The sequence below is a fragment of the Calypte anna genome, chromosome 3 (genome assembly GCF_003957555.1).
Source record: "Calypte anna isolate BGI_N300 chromosome 3, bCalAnn1_v1.p, whole genome shotgun sequence".
Lineage (NCBI taxonomy): Eukaryota > Metazoa > Chordata > Aves > Apodiformes > Trochilidae > Calypte > Calypte anna.
Window position 1 is genome coordinate 65,675,558 of NC_044246.1, and position 14,586 is coordinate 65,690,143.

Below are 14,586 nucleotides of genomic sequence, written 5' to 3' on the forward strand. Positions count from 1 at the left end.
GAAGAAATAATTAAATATTAAATATTAAAATGTTGTGTTTTATCATGAGAATCAATGGGCTGTGAATTGCTAGTTGCCCACTGGATTTTGAAAAATAGAATTAACTTAGATTAATCATATGCAATTAGGAAGCCTTCTATTGGAAAGTAAGTCATTGACTCTTCGTGTATTTCAGGTAACATTCAAGGAGCAACAATAGTGGATGCCCTTGATACACTCTACGTCATGGAAATGAAAGAGGAATTCAAGGAAGCCACGGAATGGGTTGAAAAAAACTTGGATTTCAATGTGGTAGGTGGCATTGCTGATTAACATTTAACACTCTGTTTAGTCTCGAGAGGCCAATGAGAACTCATTTCTAATATTGCAAGCATGATACAAGGCTACAGAATTTAGATCACTGGTAGACAGAAAAGTCAGAAACATAAATTTACTGCTCTGCTTATATACTGTTTTCAGTCTGAAAGATTTAGGTAGATAGGAGGAAGATTTAGGATAGCTGGCAAGAAGGAAGGAAATAGAAATAGTCACCATTGTAAAGTAAGCAACAGACTTTATATCTGTTTGGATAGAAGCAAAGTTTCTTACAAAAGTTTTTATTTTAGAAGGTTCTTCAACAGGCAAGAACCTCTGTAAAACTTCGGTTAAGTTGGGAAGTCTGGTTTGGTGTTGGTTTTGGGGTTTTGGTTTTTGGTTCTTGGGGTTTTTTTTTGTGGGCCAGAGTATTTATTGTAATTGCTAGGCACAGAGAGGTACTGGAGTACCTCTTCTGACTGCTGTAATAAGTAGGGAGGCACTGCAGGCACGGTGCACTGAGCACTTAAAAGTTCATGTAGGGGACATGCGAATAGTAGAAATGCTTTGTGAAAACAAAATACTCTTTCTAATGTATTATGCAAAAGTCAGGATTAATTAGCTTCTCTTACATGCCTAAGAATTAATTATCACTTAAGGGAGGAGGAGTTAATAACAGTGGGTATTATATAGTTTATGTAAGCAGCAATTTAGTGTTCATTTATGTTTACATTAATAATGTAAATACAGGATATAAAACTGTGCTTCCAAGTGGTGTCAGATATATGAATTACATTCTAACTTTATCTAGTGCATGGGATGTTTTTTTTCTAAAAGAATTTTTTGAATATTAAATTCCTGTCTTATTAGCATAGCATTATTAAGAATTTAAAAAACATAATAACAAGAATATAACAGAAGATATCATGCTCCACTTTAAAGGAAGAGCTGAGCTCTGCTTGAAGGAACATCATGAAGTGCTGCAGAGTGATTTACATTAATAACAGTAGAAATTTTGGTTTTACATAAATCTTGCTATATTTTGTGTTGACAACTTCTAGATTATATTGCCTGTGTTTTCAGCTTCTCCTGTTAATTTATGTACTTAAAAATTAGGTAGTACTTACTTTCCTTTTTTTCTTAAAAGCTATGAAGTCTTTCAAAATCTCTTGACTTTCTGAATTGCTCTAGTTGGCCAGTGCAGCAATCCAGAAGATTTTCCAAAACTACTTTACCAATAATATTGGTATGTTATCAGGAACAATACCTTGTTCCTGACATTCCTGTAAACAGCTACCCTGAGTTCAACACCTCAAAAAATTATCTTCATAATACTTCATAGTCATGCAGAATTGAATTTTACATTGGAAACTGTAATAAGTAGATGAATTTTCTCCAAGTGGAACAAGGAAATGTAAATAAATAACTGTAACACCAACTTTAATAAATGATGTCAGTTTGTTTAATGCCTGAAGTCTTTGAAGCTACTCAGCTTGTATTCATTTACTTTTCCCCTTTAAATATAAGTTCTAGTTTCAAATGCTGCTTTGTGTTTGTATTTTACAGCTTAAACTTGGAAATGACTTAACACAAAGAACAGCAGGGCCCTCTCTTTTGTGTTTAAGCATTTATCATGTACCAGGCATTACTTGCATTTTCTCCATCGTTTTATGCCCTCTTACTGCTCCTGTTTTAGAAACCATGAAAGCAATTGAGTTTTTAATAACTGACACACTGACATATTGTTAAGTGTTATTTCTTGTAAGTAGTATAAAACATGTTTCTGTAGCATGTTTCTGGTCATTTCCTGGGCTGTGACTGCTTTATCAGCCTTTGGGGAAGCACATTTGGCCTTGATTTGTAGAAATAGGAATTTTTTTCCTCTCAATTTAATCTCTATGCTTTTTAAATCTTAAATTTTCTTTGAAATGTTCTTTAGAGAAACAGCTGTGACTATATTCAGTGGCAGAATCTATTCTCTTTATATTCTGCATCAATGAAATTGGGTAAAACAAGTTTTCCTGTCTAGAAGTTTGTAATATGTCAGACACTCACTGTGCATGTTTAAAGATTTGGCTAACAATGGATCATTTTCATCACCTAATCAAAAGTTGCCAAATGTCACTGTAAAGTAGATGCTAGTTTGTCCACCATAAAAGGATTTATGTAATGAAGAGGGCTTAATGGGAAATGGGCATAATTTCATCACACTATAGATTTCAATCCCTTAATTCAGCGCATTAGATGTCAGGGTTATTTTTGTTCACCTTTGTGAAAAAGGCAAACTCTTGAAAGAAATTTCTGGATAAGTTAATGCCAAAACTTGTGGATTTTTGTAAGCTTGTGAGTGGATGTGTTTGGAAGCTTCCCATTTTGGAGTATAACATGCTTAGGCTATTTTTATTATAGCTGGAGCTAGTAATCCTGTGATTTTATAAGTGAGATATCCACATTGCAATGCTTGGAGTTTTTTCTGTTGTAACAGCTGAAATCCCTTGTATTTTATATCTTGCTACAGTTTCAGCCAAACTGAATAGTCCTTCAGGAATTAAGTTGTATTTTCTGGTTCTGTCAATATTTTAAGAGATTTAGATACCCTTGGAAAGAACTGACATTTAGCAGTGGGTAAATCCATCGTCTTTGCATCCTGGATGTGTTCTCTGTTTTCCATTAAATCAGTTCATCTCCTTGGGGGGTATCTTTGCTTTTCAGTTAATATAGCTGAGAATTTGGTCTGACCTCCTCACTCATGCTGCTGCCCAAACACCCTTTTCACAGTGCTTGTTCACAGGCTGCCCTGGGCTGGGTTGTATTAACTACATGTTGTAAGGGAGCAAAATGGAACCAGTCTTTCACGGGGTCACAAGGGAGCTTGCCTGTTTCCTAGCTACAGTTACACACTGCAGCATGCTTCTCTATTTTTATTTTTTCAATATGAACTTTGGGATCTACACACACACAGAGCATTCATAGCTTTCTGAAAGAGTTTCTGTACCACTACCCAACTTCTGCTTCACACTGGGGAGGAAAGAGCTATTGGTCTCTTCAGTGTAGGGGGTGAACCACAATGAAACTGTATTTGGGAGGAGAGATTGGAAGAAAGATCTTAATGAGAAAGATGGAAGGGTCAGGAGTGATGGAGCAGTAGTGTAGGAGCTGATTCAATTGGTGCAGCAGTGAAGGTCCAGGAGTTAAGTGCTTGAAGTGATGCTTTGCTTCTACACCCAGACATACCTCAGCTTATTTAGGAAGAGATACTTAAGCTGGGATACTTAGGATCAGATACTTAACTGATGTGTCCCTCTCTTCTTCAGCCCTACAAACCTTCTTCCCCACAAAAGGACATTCTTGCCCATCAGGTCAGATTGGATTGGGCTCTGAACAAACCTGGCCTAGTTGAAAAATGTTCCCCCCCCAAGGAGGGGTTGGACCTTTAAAGATCCCTTCCAACCCAAACCATTCTGTGATTCTACATTCTGAGAAAAGTCCTTGGTCTACATGGTGTCCTCAAGTATTCCTGGACATTGTCTGGAACAACAGAGCCCCAACCATGTTGTGCAATAGCCAAATCAGACCAGAAGGAGCTAGCAATTAAATGGTATATGGGACAGTGGTTGAATTTGTGCCCTGACCATCCATCTAATTTGCCTTCAAAGTTAGGTGAATGAGTAAGTTGGCAAGGATGCCTTCACTCTTGTGTCCTGCCAGCACTCTAAAAATGAAGCTGTTCAGAGGTCAGTCAGTCACCATGTCTGATTTTATATGCCACCCTGAAACTCAAAGGTTTACTTTACCCATTCTGATTTTCATCTTTGTACTTAGCTTTGCAAATTTTAATATCTTTTAAAGAACCTTTAAAGTGTGTAGCTTCATCCTATGTAAAAATTTTGCATGCAATCTGCCTATTATTTTGGAAACTAGAAAAGAGTGGAAAAAGTATAGAAACTTGAAAATATGTTTATCTGTACTGCTATGTATAGATTAACATACCCCATTTCCAAGATCCCAGCATAGCAAATATTAGTTGGATTTAATTTTTAATGCTTCCAGCATTTATCTTGATCTCAAATCTGTGTTGTGGCAGACAGACTTCTAGAATCCAGACTATTTATTTCAAACTTTAGCATTTACAAATGTAAATTCTACTACTCTTGAACTGGAGGTATTATGTTTAACAGTCTAATGTTCTGTCTTGGAAGCAGATGAGATGGCTTTTTGGAGCTTTATTCTTGGTTGTGGGTTGGTTTTTTTTCTCTTTAAGAAAAATTTCCTAATAGAACATTTTTCAACAAACACCTTTCCTATTTAAAAAAAAAAAAAAAAAAAAAAAGGTGGTGGTGGAAAGTGTGAGTAAATAGACTTTAAGTAAATGTATAGTGGGTCTGTGAAGCAGCATAAGAAAGCTAACAGTAGCATAAGAAAGCTTTGTTTACTGGTTTCCTACATAACTTGTAAGTACACTGTATATGCCAGACTTCAAAGTGACTTGGTTTTGTTTTGATTATGATTATTTTTATGGGATGAAAGAAGATCATGCAAATTTATTATTAAATGCAGCTCTTTGCTGCTAAAGTTCATTAGTGTTTTCAGTAACACTTTATTTTTGTGCCCATTTGAGATCTTACAGTTTGATTCTTGCAATAAAAAGCTTGCTAAAATTGCTTCCCTTTTAATGTGAACTGAGTATTTTAGCAAGCTGCTACTAAATTTCATTTATGGAATACGAATGAAACTTTTTCCCCCACAACTGCAGGTAATTAAAATGTTATTTAATTAAAGTAGCTTAACATGAGCTATTGTAGCATTCATTGTTCCTTTATCATACTATCTGGGCTGCTTGAAAATGCTAAGATTTGTTGTTTCCAACCTTTGTGCTTCACTGGGGGGATATTATTATTTAATTGTAACAATAATTACAAAGCTTTCTGATTTCACTTGAAATGTGAGCCCTTTGTGTTCATTTTTTTAGCTTAGAATTACACACATTATTTAGCATTGTTCAGTGTTAAGGTCTCTTGGGTTGTTTTGCACTGCTTGCTAACCTGTGGGATATGCATTGTTTGCAGTGGTACAGTGTGGTGTGTGGGCATGGAGGGAGTCACCATTATTCCTTGTAGACAGGACCAATAGGTGAAATGCAGAGGAGGTGACTGAAGTTTTATTACACTCTTGATGAGAGGAGAACAGGAGAACTGAAGGAAAGTAAGTTTTCGGAAAGAATCTGTGCAAAGAAAATGACTGAAGCAAATTATTTTGTAGGATTTATGGCCTTACTTGGATCTTCATAAAAATTAAAGAGGGTAGGCACTTTATCAAGTGTTAATTGAAGTGACCTGATTATTGTGAATACATTCATCCATCCACGTAAAGAGCACCCAGTATATTCTCCAATTGAATTTTGAATGGCAGAGCAAGTACCAGTGCTGATGAGTGCCAGGTGGAAGCTGATAATAAATTAAATCAACTCATATTGCAAATGTTGGGCTTATAAGTGAGGGTGACATCCCATGAGAAAACATGGATGGAAATTGTTTCAGCCTTGGTCTATCAATCTGTGGAGATAAAGACTTTCAGGAAAGAGAAGTGTTAATAAAATTATCTAGAAGGATGTGAACTGATTTTGAAGACACTGGATGAGTCCAAGAAGGGCTTCAGGAGAGGCCAGCTGACAGTAGTTTGTTGTCTGAGCAGTGCTTTGAACATTAAATTGAACACAGCTGGCTGAAGTTTCAGGAAGTTACCATTTGTAGACAATCCTCCAGTTTATGAAAAGATGAGGGAAGTCAAGTGGTGAGGTGCAGCTGAGATCAAATTTACTCTGTCATGGGTTTGCAAATAAAATAAAAATGCAGCATAACACTTTTTTCCCCCTCTTTAGTAATATTTGATGCTTTTTGGAGCAACATGGAACTTCCTACAGTGTAGTAAGCTTCCCTTTCTTTAAAATAAATTGGTTTAATAGGTTTACTTGTTCATTCTGTCATATTCCACAGTTTCCTGAGAGCTTCTGAGCTGTGGTTCTTCTCCTTCTTAAAACCCCCTAATTTTAGCATTTCTCCTTGTCTCCTGATAACACATTTTGGTTTGGTCCTTTGATTGCAGAATTGCTTATTTTTATGTAGCTTGAGTTTGAGAAAGGGCTGTCTCCACCATATGTAAATAGGTTCACTTTGGTACTATGTGTCTAGCCAGCAATGTGAAGTATGTTACATCTCTTTGTCAAAATAATTTTGTCTTTAGAAGCTAACTGAGGAAACTAGATGAAATTCCATAAGGCTGTAACAGTTTTGCTTTTGCAAACTACATAATGTGTACATCTTTTGCTTTTGGTTTACTATTTGTAAGCACAGTGAGCTTCTGTACAGTTTCTCTGAATTTCATATACTACTTGGACTATGCCATTTATGATTTACTTATCAGAAGATCAAATAGTGAATGATAAGTTATTGATCAAATTTAAGATGAAAGATCGTTACTCAAATACTTCAATTAACATAAAAGCCTTGGAAGTGAAACAATAGTACATTGTTCCCAACATACACATTTCCTTCCCAAACTTCTGTATACTTTCAGAATCCTTTATAAAAGGGAGGCCTACAAAATCAGCAGTCAGAGCAAGACAATATTGCATAGGAACATTAAGAGCTTAGCACAGACGTGTACTAACAAAGGTGTTTCAGATATTGTCATTTACAGCACATGGCCATGCATTCTAATTTCAGTACTATTAAAAAGATTGAAAAATTAGAGATTATATCTATCCAGTTGGTCATACCCATTTTATATGCTAGGGATTTTACAAAAGGAGACATAGTAGTAATTTTGAAATAAGCACGTCCAGCCACTTCTTGTCACATAAAATTAATTCAACCACTTCTCAGAACTGCTGTGTATATGATCATGGTTTGAAAGAGAAGGCTAAACATGGAATAAAAAACAAAGTTAAATAATTCTTGTCTCTTCAACTGACATAGTAACTGTGGGAGGTGCGGATAAAGATTTTTCCTATATAGCTTGGCACTGTAAATGGAACACAAGGTATACATCTGGATCTGAGTGGAAAATCAAGAATAACATTGCTTAGGATTTGAATGCTGAGGAGAAACATACAGACCTATTTGTGCAAACTGTATGTGGGTGATGATTAAAAATATGAAGAGAGGGTAGTTATCTCAGGGTGTGACATCTTTAATGTGTAATACAAAAAATTTTGAAAAATCAAACCAGAAAGAAGAGTAAAATTCTTGTAGCAGAAATCTGCTACTTTTAGAACAAATTAGTTTTCTTAACAGACTGCTTTTTTACATGAACTTTCCATGTATTTAGGTGAACATTTCTTTGACATACAAATATAAACCTCCTTTAACTCTTTGGAAATTGCTGTAATTCCTGTGCTTTCTGAGAATAATTCTAGTGTGGTATAATGAGTGTAAAAATATATATTTATTAAGCATACAGATGTCAAATCTACCACTAGTGAAATGTCTGTCCATTTCATTAATTGCATCTGCTTCAGTGACTTGTATAAAGAGACAAGGACTTTGAGCAAAGGTTCAGAGATGTGTGCAAGTGAAGTTCTGGAAATCTGATAATTTTAAAACAATGGTTAGTTTCAATAATTGTCTTGAGATATCACCACTTCATCAAACAATCTGGATTAGAGTGCAACTAATCATTATGGTTCAACAGTAAAATTCAGTAAAATTCAACAGCAATAATCACACCACTTCAAAGCCTTCTTTTTCACTATAACTGAATTCCAGAAGCAGATATCAGTGCACTCATGCTGAGCTTTTCTTAGAGAGCCTTTGCATTCCTTGAAAGATACCAATGGTTTGTGAATTAAGTGGACAAGGAAAAATAGAAGGCTCTGGAGACAAAATATTCAGCTCATATATTACATTTGAGCAATTCAAAATATAATTTCATTCAATCCTTACAGGGAACAGCATCTGAGATATCTGATTAACTCATTTTCTAGTCTGTTACATAACCTCTTTACACAGAGCTTCAACTCTTTGCATACCCAAGAAGAGTTTTTGGCATGTTCCAAAGCTCAGGATTGAAATGGAAAGAACCTGAACTTCTGAAGAAGGTTCTCAAATAAAATAGTATATATGGGAGTTTCAGCTAGCAAGCTTTCAGGGAAGAGGAAATGTTCCTGCCACTCTTTTAATCATCTTCAGTTAAATTAGATCAGATTATCAGATCAGATCAGATCGTAAGTCAAATCAATTATCTACAAGCTGTTTTGTGCATTGGATGTAGTTAAGTTAGGCTTCTATATTTAATGCAGAGTTCTTACATAGGTAGCCTGCTTAGCAGGTGAATAGCTGTATTGTCTAGTTAGTTCACATTTCTAGAGGACTTAAATGTTTTTATAGCCATTTCCCCAGATTTACCATATATCACAATGTAATAAAAAGAAATGAAGAAATGGACCCAAACAGCACTAGTTAAAGTTGAAAATAATACATTTCCAATTACTTCATTTCCCTTCTTGATGAATGAAGTGAGACAATGACTGAGCACACCCCCACCCACAAAAAAAAACTTTTTTATTTTATTTTTTATTTGCAGTTTCAGAAAAGATTAAGGGTAGACCAGTACTGGGAGAGCAGCAAGTGAGAAGAAACTGCAGAGTTTTAGTACACTTAAAATAAACTTGGAAAAATGTTATGCTTTGATAACTTTTTCAGTTTACAGTCTTTACCTGTAATGACAGGTCTGGATTTTCAATAGATAGATATGTGTAATGGCTTTGCCCCCCTGGATTGTACTCATGTATATTAAAAATACACAGGCTAACACATACATATGAGCTATATATTAATCAGAACAATTCTGTGGATGAAATTATATCCTCCTTTTTTAGAGGAGGAGGTACACAACAGATTTAGAGGAGAAAAATGTAATGCCTGAGGGTAATCAGACAAGCATTTTAGCAAGTCAGTGAGTGTTTTTTTTTATTTCAGTACCTTTACAAGTAATGAAGCACTGAACAACTCTGCAGCTTGTCTAGGTACCTTTTCTTAATCAGACTGCCTTACAAACTGAAAAGCATGAAATAATATTTCTAGTAAGGAATGTGCTATTTTTTTCTGCAAAGGCAGTTAAGTAGAATTTAAAATTCATGGAAAATAGGGAACAACATCTTTCCTCCTACATAAACTAAACGTTTAAACTACAAAAACTAGCCGAGTGAGAAAAGCATGCAAGCCCTCTGGAAGAAAATCCTGCAGCTCCACTATAATTAATTTATGATGAATATAACTAGAGTGTGTGTCAGCGAATAATTTTTCTACAGAAACACATAACTATAGAAAGTAGTATTAAGTGAAAAGAGGAAAAATTAAGACACTTCAGTAGATCCGCTTTGCAACTGAATACCTCTTGAATGAACTGTGTTGTGGGTGAAATTGGAAATGACTTGGTAAAGAATAAGAGAAGCTGATGACCATGAGACTTGGATTGTTCATTTAGATTTGAATTTTAAAGAGCAAAGAAGAATGTGCTTGGAGTTCTGAAATAGGTAGTGGCTGTATCTGTAGGCTCACCACAACAAACCTGTCCTCTGTCATTGGTAGACACCAGGCCAGCTTAGGAAGGGCTGTCACAGGTAATAGTGAAAGATCATCTGCTTCCTAGTGAATGCATACCATGATTACACATACCATGATTACAACATTCAATTGAGTTGTGCTTATGTTACTTCCAATTTTACAATAATCTCCATTTAGACTTGAGGCAGGAACATTCTTCTTACAACATTCTGATCAAGAGCTTCTTAAAGGATATCTGAGGAACCATGGTGTGGGACAGAGAATTTAAAAGCATTTTTTGTGTTTGAGTGCAGAATCATCTGGCAGGTGCTTAGATATATGGATTAGGAGACTTTCCATGTGGCAGAGGTAAACTGGATGGGGATGATGAAGATGAATTTTTTTTTCTTTTTACATGAGGAAGAGAAAGAAATACCTTTAAATACCTGAAGTTTTCTCATTATCACTATGCTTGCATTTTCTGTGTTTTGCCATTTACAGCTACTACAGCTTAATACTTGCATGTATTAGGAAACAAATCTGTCTTTGTTTATTTCAACAGAATGCTGAAATTTCCGTATTTGAAGTGAACATTCGTTTTGTTGGTGGATTACTTTCAGCTTACTATCTTTCAGGAGAAGAGGTAAGAGATTTCCACATCTTATTTGAAATATTATCATCTAGATATACAGAACTGAAAATCTCTGGTACAGCAGAGACCTATCCAATGGATGTTCTTGCTTATACTACTGTTGCTTAATGTAAGTCTTAGAGTTTTAAAAGTTTGGGGTTTTTTTCATGAATGTGTAATTAGGGAATTTTGCACCATGGTAGTCATACCTTTGCTGCATCAGGTACTGCTTCATAAAATTATTGGGAAACTGTTCTTTAACTTGTCTAAACTGTACTTCCATTGGCCTTTATGAAGTTGAAGCTTTCACTCACATGCAAAAGACATGTTAAGAATAAAAGGATAACTGGTAAACCCATATATGTGGATATCTTTGAAGTATATCCCATTAATCTCTGCTGCCTGTCATGGTTTCTAAAGAGGATGAAGAAACAATTATAACCAAGAGCTTTGATTAATTTAAATGTTTTTGTAATATATTTAGAGAAGACTATACTATGTCAGAGGTACTAGGATATTTTACATTTTTAGCCTGGCACTTAAAAAGTCTTAATTCTTACTAGTTTAAATTATTGTTCATTCCTCTCAATTATAGCAGTATTTTGTTGTAGGATTAACCCAAGTTAATACTCTTTAACTGTAAGCTGCATTTATCTTTTGATTTCTTTAAATCCAAAGCAGATACTGGTGAAAACTCTACATAACCCTAAAGATACATAATTTTCTTTCATAAGAAAATTTCTAAAGTACTGGACAAAGCTCTGGTTTGAACCTGTCCCTTTAAATTAAGCTGATTTCTGTGGTGTACACGTTGATTTTTATTTATTTATTTATTTATTTATTTATTTATTTTTCATCATTATGGTCAAGCAGTTTTAGCAGGTATGATAGGGTCATGGATCTGACAAAGCAGTTATAAGACAACAATGTTTCTCTGAAACTTTGTCTTAAATAGATTTACCTAATTATTTCCCATGGGTCTGTCCTAAGTGTAGGTGGCATTGAAAAGACATTAATGCTTTAAAAGATGCAGGTTTTTTAACTATCTTCTAATTTTCTGGAAAAAAATTGACTTAGACCCATTTCAAATTAACACTTAGCAGTAATGGAAGAAGACTGAGGTGCTTGAAAGCTGCCTTCTTCATCTTTACTGGAAGTTGTTTTACTTAGTGTTCCATCTCTGACTCTTGAAGGAAATAACTTGTCCTACAGTAACTCATATTTGAAGGTCAATAGAATCAAAAGTATTTCCTTCTGCCATTAAATAGTTGCATCTTTCACTGCAGATCTACTTCTCACAAAGAGGAATGAACTTTCACAGTATAAGCTATTTCTACATTTTAATTAACTGGTTCTGACTGAAGAAGAGGAAGCTTCTTGGCAGTTAAGGAGCTGGTAGAGGACTGCATGTGAGCTTTTACAACAAGCAGCAGTTGTCTGCCAAGAACTGTCTGAACCATTTGTCATCAGCGTTGTTGATTTCACATACATGATGATGGTTTATATCTTCTGTCACTCACTTTCAATCATTGCATATAGTTTCTCCTAAATAACACCTAGTCGTTGCTATTCAACCATTCCTTCACCTTTAAAGAGGCAGTTTTACCACCACCTCTTGGACTAGTGAGCAACACTGTTGCTCAACTAAAACTCTGTTGTTCAAATGAAATGAAATATTTGAAACAATAGGTGTTCCACACAATGCATAATTAACTAAACTTTTTTCAGAAGAATATTTGGGTGGTAATGTCTGTTCTAAGAATGAATTAATTCATTAATGAAAGTAAAATGGGCCCCTAAACACTAAAATTATGTATTTGATTAAAGACAGTCCTGACTTCTTCCAAGATGGGAAAAACACTGTTCAGGCTTGCCACTGGTTATCGTACTCATTAATAATCGTCTGTTGTCCAACACAGAATGATGTTCCTAAACTAACAGTTGTCCCAGTGGTTTCAAAAGTGCAGCCTAGCATTCTCTGCCTTTATGAGATTCGGGGGACATTTCCCAATCTATACCCTAAATCCAAGCCACTGAAGCAATATCCAGCTGCTGCCTGTGGGAGGAGAGGGATGCAGCCCTTCAGAAGGCAGGGGAGCCCTGCAGCAAGGGTGAGGTTTCCCATCTCGCATGGGTCTGTCCTTCACTGCTGCTGCTGGCAGGTGCTGGCAGGTCCTCAGAGTCTGCCACCATAGGAACTACATATTTAATCATCCTTTAGTCCATTATATTAGTGAGTGTTCCTAAGGAGGCAGAACAACCTGTGTGCAGGCTGTTTGGAGGATTAATCCATCTCAGTTAAAAGCTCATTTTATTCTTTATCAGATTAACTGTTTAAAAATCTTATATTTGCTCTACACACTTATCAATATCCTAATTAAAGAAAGCTTTGTTTCAGTAAAAGCAGTGACAGAAATAATTATTGTTTGTACTTCTGAATTACATTTCCATGGGTAATGACCCAAAGCTGCAACATACTGTACATTCCATAATCATTTGTAAGTCTAACTAATCATGATTAAAGAATATGCTATCACATTGAGTAGCTCCTAAAACATCCTTCTCACATAACAGTTCCTTTAGATAAAGGCACCAATGTGAATAATTTTAAAATTAACAATTGAATACTTTGCCTCTTGCTAACTGTGTGGTTCTTACTTGCAAATAGAGATGAGATGCATTCTATTAAAATTTCTAGAACATCTGTCTTACTAGAATTACTATGAAATGTCTAAAAGTGCTACAACAGTGTCACACACTTTCAGCCACATTTCTTTCCATTTTATGATTTCTATTTAAGCGTGAGCTAGAAAGAATTTCAGCCAAATATCAAATTTCATTTGTAAAACAGCTACAAATACAAAATAACTTGGTTTCAAGACAGGTAATATTTAAAGGAGGGCTCTTTTTTAAATTGACTCATTTATGCATGAGTCAATAGCTCTAAGGGGTTATTACGAATCAACCTGGCTCCTTTAAAGCAGTGTTAGAATTGATTTTTTGTTTGGTTGTTTATTTGTATGAAAGTATCTGGAGAAGCCTGTAATAGGGTAAGTGTAAACCATAGAATAGGAATATACAAGCTTAAAGACTGATCTGGATGGTTCTGGTTTACTGATAGCTGGTTCTTATAGGTACAGCTAAAGCTGTGTGTTAATGGGACTCTTCCACAGCCTGGGAATGCATTGCCTGGGCAGAAATAGAAGGAGCTTTTGCAATTGGTGTTTGTATGAGTAGCAAAATATTAAATCCGCAGTGCTCTGAGGTGAATAAGGAGCATGTGAGTTTCAGATCCAGCTGATAAGTTCATGGATTCCTTGGAAGCTTTTCCAGTTTTTGAATGGGGTAAGGTTGTTCAGGTGTTAAAATAGTTTGGATTCAGCAGCTGTTCTTCACGTATAAAGTGAGTGCCTCCATTCTAGGACTAAAGATAAGCAATGTCACTGGAAAAGACAGAATAGAGTTAATACTGGTGTTCAAATTGCCTTTTCTCTTCCTGACTTTAAGCAACAATGTGACAGAGGTTTTTTTTGGTCTCTATTTTTTTTTACTTGTTCAGTATATCCTATTTTTAGGAACACAAATTTATCTTGATCAGGATGACAGAATAAAAAACCACAGCAAAATGTTTGCCATGGTGGTAAATATTGGATTTCCTGTGTTTCATCTATTAGTCTCTACCAACTCTTAGAAATAAGAAGGAAAAAATGGGAAGAAAAAAAAAGTGATTAGTTTATATCTGCATTTAGCATATGAGTTACAGTGCTGCTATTCAACCTCAGTTGATGATCTTGGCATCCTGTCTGACTTCAGACTTAGTCACTGCCCAATTAAAATTTCCATCTCTCATTGATGGTAGTGCTGTCTTATTAATGAGGAGCAGACAAAATAATGATGCAGATGCTGTTGATCTAGAGCTGACTTTCCCAGGATGACCACAAAACATTGCTGACTTCATAATATGCTTGGACATACTTCAGAATTTAACCAGCTATTTTAGCTGGCTCTCCCTCTCGTGTAGAGCTCTCCTTTCAAAGTGAATATTTAAATTCCATAAATACAAAAAATATAATTCATCATTTAGCAATCTGAATAGTAGGAGCATGAAGTTTGCCATTT

General features: G+C 35.4%; 1 protein-coding gene across 2 annotated transcripts in view; it reads left to right on the forward strand.

Moving 5' to 3' along the window:
* The window catches only part of MAN1A1 (mannosidase alpha class 1A member 1), a 136,544-nt gene that overhangs the window by 46,229 nt on the left and 75,729 nt on the right, over positions 1-14,586 (forward strand). For both annotated transcript variants that reach the window (XM_030447126.1, XM_030447127.1), the window contains 2 exons: positions 176-291; positions 10,399-10,479. In XM_030447126.1, the coding sequence (XP_030302986.1) occupies positions 176-291; positions 10,399-10,479 (197 nt within the window). The remainder of the gene's footprint in view (positions 1-175; positions 292-10,398; positions 10,480-14,586) is intronic.